The 9,006-nt window shown below is 37.7% G+C and overlaps 1 protein-coding gene across 1 annotated transcript; it reads left to right on the forward strand.

Annotated features, from left to right (window-relative positions):
- Positions 1-6,905: 6,905 nt before the first annotated feature.
- Positions 6,906-7,946, forward strand: LOC108677618 (alpha-2 adrenergic receptor-like; the record flags this gene model as incomplete). The annotated part of the gene is made up of 1 exon (XM_018165870.2): positions 6,906-7,946. A coding segment is annotated over one exon (1,041 nt), but the record flags the coding sequence as incomplete, so codon positions are not given.
- Positions 7,947-9,006: the final 1,060 nt, after the last annotated feature.

The following is a 9,006-nucleotide window of genomic DNA, read 5'->3' on the forward strand; positions in this document are numbered from 1 at the left end:
TAATTGTAAAGTTTGAATACGATAAACTTATCTCCAATAAATTTTTCTTATTCATAAATAGTTGTTTTCGATTTTGTTTTCACGTGAAGTTATGAAATTAAACTCTGAACTGAATTGAACTGAATGTGATTCTTTTCCAGATTTTAAGATGACCATGAACCACCGAAAATGAAATCTTAGCGGTTGGAATCGTATACGGTTTGTCAAAGCGATTGTACTCGTAATACATTGTGTTAAATTAAATAGTTAATTCGTTATTTGGAGTAGAGTTAAATATATTATATAACTCAATATATGCCGCGTATATAACTTATATGCAGCGAGTGGCATATAAGTCTCACGCAACTATATGAGTTATCTTGGCTATCTTACCGATGGCCACATGTGGTCCATCGTTCAGTCTCTTCTAATCCACCATTGATATTCATTGAATGAGTCACTAAATGTTCTTGCGCCTCTTTGCTTTTACGTAGCCAGGTTAGTGAAGAAATATTGAGCAAAGCTTCGAGCTTGCGTAGTGCATGTGCAAGTCTTAGGGTCTTGGCAAGGCGGTTACCACTAAAGTTTCTTAGGAGTGAGGATTTTGGTAGCAATGAGAGAACGGAAGAAACTTTCTTGTAAAAAAAAACTCATGACATTAACTGCCAGTTGAATTCATATGGGCAAGAAATATAACAATCAATGAAATCTTTTCACAGTTGTGAGGATAAATGAAATCTGTAATAATTAATAATTCAAGTTGGAAGAAGCTTAGATTAGCCTTTTTTGATGAACGGCAGGTAACACTCATCAAGAAAAATGCGACTCTCAAGATATCTCTTTTGTTGAAACTAGTAGCATTTTGCGGCTATATATCGACGAATTTGAACATTAATATTTTAAGTGCTGGCAAACATACTAGTATGTAGAAGGAAAAAACCTTAAGCAATGGGTGCAGGCAGGTACAGCAAAGGAGGGCAGTAGCGCGCTACATGTAGCGGCCGCTACTAGTGGCCGCTACATTTTCAGTAGCGGTAGCGGTAGCGGTGCTACATTTAAGCAATTGTTGCAGTAGCGGTAGCGCCCGCTACATATTTGAGTAGCGATACGAGGTTTTGCCGCTACAGCGCTACCGCTACATATTTATGTAGCGATACGAGGTTTTGCCGCTACAGCGCTACCGCTATATTTATAGATAAAGCCTTTAGATTTTACTTAATAGTATTAAATATTATTTAAAACGAATACACTTGCAGATAACAGGCATCGAGGCTGCTTTCTTTGGACTTGAGGACAGAAAAGGACTTGATCAAGACAGAAAAGGAATTGATGAAGACAGAAAATGAATTGATGGAGACAGAGCAGGACGTCATGAAGATTGAAAATATTTGATCCTTCTCTATACTCTCTACGGTTTCGCGAATCACACCTTTCATGTCGTCCTTAGACATCAATTATTTTAAGAAAGTAAATTCTTCTATTACTTGCAAAGAATATTTTTTNAAAAGACAAATTTTCATCTAATTTTTTCATGATTTATATTATTATAATCGACTTCTTATATAGGTAATCAATTAATATGCAGTTCTAGTAGTCAATATGCAGTTTTGAAAGAATATACCACATTATTGTATGCCAACATATGATTTCATTGACTACAGTGCGACGCATTGGCCACTTTAGAGCTCTTATTGAGAGCAATATATGACTTAGTCGCGAATGTGATGAGATCTTTGCATCCCAGGTATTGTTTGTTGGCCGCATTGAAGCTTCCACTCACCACTATACGATCTATGCTTGTGATTTAGAACCCGATATTAACAATGTTTATAGGGGCATTTATTGATAAAATACGACTCTCATTGACTTATCAGGCTGTCTGTGACATATAAAATAAGTAAACTTTACAAAAAATGTTACTCTACAACATGGCTCTTAATGCCCAAAATTTGACTGCCAGTATATATATTTGCTCGCCAGAAGGATCACAAATTACTTACTGACCGCTGTAGGGCTCTCACTGGTCGTCTCGATCCGTGTGCCATTTTTCAGCTCTTGGACGCCGATATTAAAATAGTTGAGGGGCCAGCGCTGCTCCAGGAATTCGTGGCTTTGAAGGACTGAAATTGAATGGAGGCTTTCGGGAATGGGGGAGATGTGCGTTGGAGTTATTGCTCTTACTCGCCTGCTTGGTATTGCAATATATTTGTGAACAAAATGGACGATTTTTACATGATTACAATTAGAAAATCATATAGCTTAAGAATATTTAGGAAGATTATTCTATTATTTCAAGTAGAATCTCATATCGCTCAAGATTTTCTGTGAATGAATATTTGAGTGCACCTGCTTCTGGCTAGGCTCAAAATATATGTCTATCTATCTCGTGAACGAATTCTATTCAAATTAAGCTTAATGAGTGATAAGAAAAATCATTTGCTTTACGTTAAATTTAAAATTGTACTTTCCTCTTAAAATGAAGCTCTGTCAAATATGCAAGAACTTCTTTTGAAAGTCAGAAAATCCGATCGGGACATCACATCAACAACTACCACTCAGCTGATGAAAGTTTTGACCTTCAGATTCCATGGAATGAATCTAAAAACTTCAAAAGACACAAAAGGTGAACAAATTTTCCGCCAGACATCTAAAGCCTAGTATTGGTATTTTAGGCTCATCGAATTATTGCCCGCACGTGTATAATGACAATTAAGTGTCCAGATATCTATATTGATATTGCCGAGTGAACAAGATGCGGAGTTGACTAAACTAAAACCTAATTAAATTCTGTGTTCGTCAAAAATTGTCTATTGTTCGAGCGAATAGACTTCTTCGTAAAGATTAGAAAGATTGACGGTTTCAGTGAGGATCTTGCATGGTTCAATTCTTCAAGATTTATTTGTCGTAAAATTATTCATGGTAGGCCTACTCTGAGTTTCCATTTATGTTTCTCACGCCAAAGTCAACATTATATCAAGCTTTGAAATGAAATTTACTCTCATCCAAATTTAAATTCACTTTGTGCATCTTCTTTTATACGTATTTCTTCGCATTTTTATCAAAAAATAACTATCACATCTGGATTTAAAACGAACAGTCACACATAAGAGAACATTTTTCTTGAGCTACGAAGTTAATTTGCCTGATGGAAGGCCATTCCTTCGTCTGGCTCGAGCGTTACGCCTGCGAAATGTTTAGCGATGTATTTAGCAATCGTTTAGTGTCCGATGGAGCAGACAATATTTTGATGCCTAGCGAGTGTATGGATATTGGAAGTATAATTTTTTAGTTTTTAGATCGCAATGCAGGACACGAAAACTGAACGAGATTGTCAAGGATCATAACTGATAGACTATATAAGGGACTGAGTGATTTTTAGAATGTATATGAGTTATATTTTATTTAAATCAAAGCAAACAACGCCAGAAAATATTAAAAAAGTATTTCGTAGTAAATTGAGTATGCGTTATATTTCTTTCTGACATTTTAAACAAGTGTTAAAATAAACTTGAATGAATGATGTTTTTCAATAATGTTTTTCTCCACCTTGTGAATGTCTTATACCTAATCATTCGTTCTTAATTCGCAATTTAAACTAGCAATCTAATTTTTTTCAGCGCACTATAACTTTATATTAAAATGAATACTGAAAGCAACATCCCTCTTATGTTAACAACCTTTGAACATTTGGCCAAATGAATATGATCACCAACAATTTGGGTTCAAACAGGTTTTTTCAAAACAATTTCATGAGTAAATTTCATTTTTCGGCTATAAAATTAAAAAGCGTGAACCACAAGCGTCCGATTTCATTTTGGCCAAAATTGCATCTTTAATTTAGAGCAGAAACAAATTGGCTCGGTTTAACTTCTATCAGACCAATCAGAAAAGAGAAATTACAAGCGGGATGAATAATCTGCATCACTTATTGTGGACGATCACTCCTTTTTCACGTACTTATGAACACAAAATTCCGAATTCCGGTAAGCCGCCATGCAAAAAAAAAGAATATATGCAAATGCAATATCGTGCAAATCAAAACTCACGCTCTTTTGAGGTGACACATCCTGTTGTACTTCAAAATATGCTCAAAATTACCTTAGGGCAGTTAAAGAGACTTATATTTTCATAATAAGCAATAGCAAGCAGAATGGCAGCCAGTGAGACACGACTGATGCAGAATATGCACTAAAAAATATAACTCAGTACTCACTGCAGTGAGTGACAGAGAGCGCAATTTCTCGTCGACGCAAACGTTAAGTCACGGACAGACGAACAGACGGACATGACGAGCACAATAGCGCCTTTTTTCCATAAATAAGAAAATGCACAAAAAAGAGCTGAACATTTCATTAATTCTTTAAGCGCTACTTCGCTTCTCAATGCGACCAGCAAGCGGCTGCAAAACTTTCCACATCACTGGCAGAAGATGAAATTTTACTTGAGATTTTTACCATAGAAATGTTATTTGCGGCAAATATGAGTGAAAATTAGTGTTTCTTAAAGGCAGAAAAACCACTAACAATGGCAAAATGAAAATAAATATTACCAATTCAATGAAATGTGGACGTTAATAAGAAAATTCACGCTTTTATTTTATAACATCCATTTTATCCAGTTGAAGCTACTGTAGAGTTTTGGATCTTGGAACATCAATGATCTGTTTCAATGGCAGAAACCACTCATTAAAGAAGCTTTGTTGCATGACATGGAAATCCAGACTAAAGAGACCCTCCCACAACAGAGACTGACCTATAAGCCTCCTGCACCGTAGGCATCACTGGCCATTCTGTAGGCAATTTGCCTCGCAGAATAGCTCAGACACATTGCACATTTCTCGGCTGCATAGATCTACAGATCCAAGTATCTATTTCTCCTGAGATATTTGAAAGAATATGTTTGTTTTGAGGTACCTGATTTGATCGCCAGATGGGAAAATGTGATACTAGTTGTAGTAATAACATAACATAATGATGTCGGCGCTGAAAATGTAGGCCTGATGTGGCCTGTCGTAGAATGCTTACTAGTACTGATAGTAGAATGCTTACTAGGCCGATCCAGATTGCTATCTACTTAACGCCGAGCGCTTTCTAATCAATGATTTTTGAAAAGTAATCGTTACTGTTCGAAGCTATTCATCGGTAGGAAATGCATCGATGTTAACATTTTTTAAAATTATTTTATTTAAATGTATATTCATGAATAATTTTAATTGAATTTAAATAACCATCGTGCTTTATATTCTAATTTTGGACGCTTCCTTATTTTTATGGCAAGTACGATGAAAATCTACTGTTCGCAGGTGATTACTGCCGAGCAAAGTTCACTCGATGACACTTAACTAAAAAACCCGAGCGTTTTCGAGTGCTGTAAATGTGCCTGGAAAGTAGCAATGCAATGTCTAAGGGCGTAAAAAAACACTACGTAATCGGTGACCCGAGCCAGCCTAAAAGACCCTAAAGGGAGCAATGCTCGAGACATTGTGGAGCGTCCCGCGGTGCGGTCCATTTTATGATTTTTCTCAGCGGTGATATTGCACTTCTAGGGGACCACTATCTTCATTAATAAATCGGGCATGAGGAACTTAAAGGACCCCATTTTTGTGAACGCAATAATTACGGTGCAATTTTCGGTTCAATTTTGTGCAGGTTTGCTTTGTGTCCACCGTGTCCTCGCCGTATATTTGTAGTGTCAGGAAAGATTCATTCTAAGAGCACGTGTAATTCCTTCACAGCCATTGTGGTTCGCATTCGGGGTCACAGAAACTATTAGAGTGAGTCTATAAAAACGTCTGCAGAGTTAAGGTGTACGGAGTGCAATGATGGTGTACATAGTTTACTTAAAAGCAACGTAACAATTTGAAACCAATACGATTTATTTATCTCCTCACCGCCTGTGCTGGGAGGGAAAGGAAATTTATTTTAAATAACCGCTGTTGAAAGTTTACGACAAATTTCACAGGTTATTTTAACGAGAAACACTAACTGAGATCTGTTAAAGGCCTATAAGTATTAATATTTTAGCTAGGCAGGTTTATTTTATGTAACCTTCGAAGTTTGAAGTCATTTAATAACCAATTTCAGCTAGGAAAGCAGACGCAGCTACTGCGGCCGCTGCGCTTCAGCTCTCTAATTCGTTACGGCTACCGCACGACTCCCCCGGTCGCAGTCGATGGGATACCAATTTCATTCCTTTATTTGTTTGCGGCGTTTTTCAGTTAACAATAGTGCGTTTGCCGGTAGATTTCTAAGGGGAACAATCGATATTTATATCCAACAGAAGTATTGCGGCGTCAGTAACATGGAAAGACTGTACAAAATCCATTATTGAGCGAAGTCCTGAAATACCACACCGTATTTCAGTAGCGTGCATTTGGCTCCCATGACAATCGAGGTTCACAGTTGAAACCGTCATTAAAAAATACAAAATATTTCCTGATCACAAAGCTCCTAAGCCACACCTTAAATTGGGAGATCGAAGGAGTGTAGGTTGAATGAAAAACTCAATCTGATGCAAATTGCAAATCAAAATATATTTTTTACAATTAGTTGACCTTCTAACCTAAATCATGACCTTCTTTTCATGGATCCTGGTCAAAATTATCGCCATATTTCGGCAAAAGAACACAGGCAATCAAGAAATAGTTCAATGTATATTTCAGTTGTATTGTAGATTGTTGTGCAAATTGATTTATTAAAAATTGAAAATTCTTTGGCAGCTATTTTTCAATTAAAATAATTTTTGGGATAAATAATTAAGGTGTAAAAATCATGAAAGACGAAACGTGTCTATTTGATTTCATTAGCGAAAATCCTAGATAATATTATAAATCATGTAAATTCATGAAAACATTCCGGAACTATTCAAGTGACTGAAAAATCTTCTGAGCAGAAATATGCAGTTTCATCTAACATTTTTTATTTTTTTCCGTGCAGGTGTCGAGCGACTTGGGCTACGTGATATACTCGTCTCTGGGCAGCTTCTACGTCCCTAGCGCCATCATGATTTTTGTGTACATAAGAATATACTACGCGGCAAAAGCCCGCGCAAACAAAGGTTTGATGAAAGGCAAGGAGCGGAGAGAGGAGAGGAAGAAAGAGGACGAGTGTTCTGTAACACAAGCCAGGCCAGTCAAATCCGCGCCGTCTATATCACGCACTTCCGAAACGCACCTTCCCTCGAGCTCTCCAGCAGAAGTCCACCGAAACACCATCAGTGAGCACACGGTTCTGATCAGCAAACAGGTACAAATTGGTAGTGTAAAAGTGCACGATGGATCAGAACAGTCCAGTGACCAAGAAGCTGAGGCGGTACCGCTGCGGACCTTGAGTGGTAAAGTGGACGCTGATCACCGGAACCACAACGTCAAAGACGAAAATGGGCTTTACTTAGGGGTCGCCAAAGATAGCCCCGTTGAGAGTACAGTGGGATGCACAAGTCTCTCTGCAAGTCCCGTAAAAGAATGTTGTCCTCCGGCTTCTCCGTGTGAGACGTTCAGAAGAGAGCCCTCAGCACCGTCTGTTGATGGAGACCAAATGAGCGACATGGACCAGAGTTCTTCGGACTCGGGCGCCATCGCCCGATGTTCTGTGATGAAGCCCTTGAAGATGCGCTTTTGTCACCCTCTCATCGGCAAGAAAATCAACAAACCTAAGCGAGAAATGATCGACATGGGACGAGTAAGCACGCCGAAAGCAATGCGGGATCCCGAGAAGGAGAAGAGGAGAATTGCGCGTAAAAAAGAAAAACGAGCGACGCTTATTTTAGGTCTTATTATGGGATCGTTCATAGCGTGTTGGCTCCCGTTTTTCCTCATGTATATATTGGGACCTTTCATGTCTTTTCCGAACATCGCATTTGACTTCGCGTTTTGGTTAGGCTACATGAACTCTGCTTTTAACCCTGTCATTTACACAATATTCAATAAGGACTTTAGGAGAGCATTTAGAAAAATACTATTTAAGTAAATGTACAGCGTTTTTTGAGCAGTATTGTAGACGCTCTTACGAATTTAATATTGCTATTGTATTGTTTGTGTTTCACGAGATCCTACAATGTTCTCATCAAAAATAGTACCTACACTTCAGAGAGCTTAAGGAATGTTTAAAAATGTTCGTAAAACTTAAACAGATTAAATCAAGGAAGTTACTTGTGTCGATCAGATACGAAGATAATATTTTTAAATTCACTATAATTTAATTTTCAATGCCCAATCGTTATGGATTCACTTATCATATTTCATGATGCCTGAGATTTTTTTTTTTTTTGCAACAACGTCTAATTATTTAAATCATAAAATCTATGTATTAAGGAAAGATGCTGCAGTTATGGGCAAAAAATGATGGATCATTGACATTATTTCTTGGGGAAAAAAAGCGCATTAAGTTCGATGACGCCAGTCGCAAAATTCGAGGAGATTGATACGTTTTCTTAATTGAGTATGGCCCTACTGAACGGCTCAAGCTTCGCCGAGCCCTCGTTTACTGTCACACTTTCCACGACGACACAACAAAGCTTTCAAGAACCTCTCCAATTTGCTCGCTCTCAAGCTCCCCTTTTTCTCTCTCCTCTTTCGCCTTTATTCCAGGGTAGGCGGACAAAAATACAAGAGACCTTCCCATTCCCGCTGATTTCCGTTCTAAATCCAAATTTTGTTTCAAAACCCTACTGAACTGTTTACCCTACTGTTTAAACTTCGGAGCATATCTGGCGATCAATTAATACGTGAAAATTAAACTGCGACGACATCACTTGTCACACATGTCTGTTTGTGGGGAATTGTATTTTAGATACAATCTCTTACACACGCCTCACATAATTCGTTGTAGATAGGGATCCTAGATAGGCTACCTGCCAGATTTTGAAATCTATAGTGATGAATCCGTCACGAATATCATCGATATTTTGCCTTTACAGATTCCTTGTCTCTGACAGATAATTTTACAAACTTAAAAACTTTGGCTTGATAACGATATCTGAGATTGGGCTAAGACAAATAGAAAATTCAAAGTCCAAAAATAACATAGC

The sequence above is a fragment of the Hyalella azteca genome, unplaced genomic scaffold (assembly GCF_000764305.2).
Source record: "Hyalella azteca isolate HAZT.00-mixed unplaced genomic scaffold, Hazt_2.0.2 contig8347, whole genome shotgun sequence".
In the NCBI taxonomy this organism is placed as follows: domain Eukaryota; kingdom Metazoa; phylum Arthropoda; class Malacostraca; order Amphipoda; family Hyalellidae; genus Hyalella; species Hyalella azteca.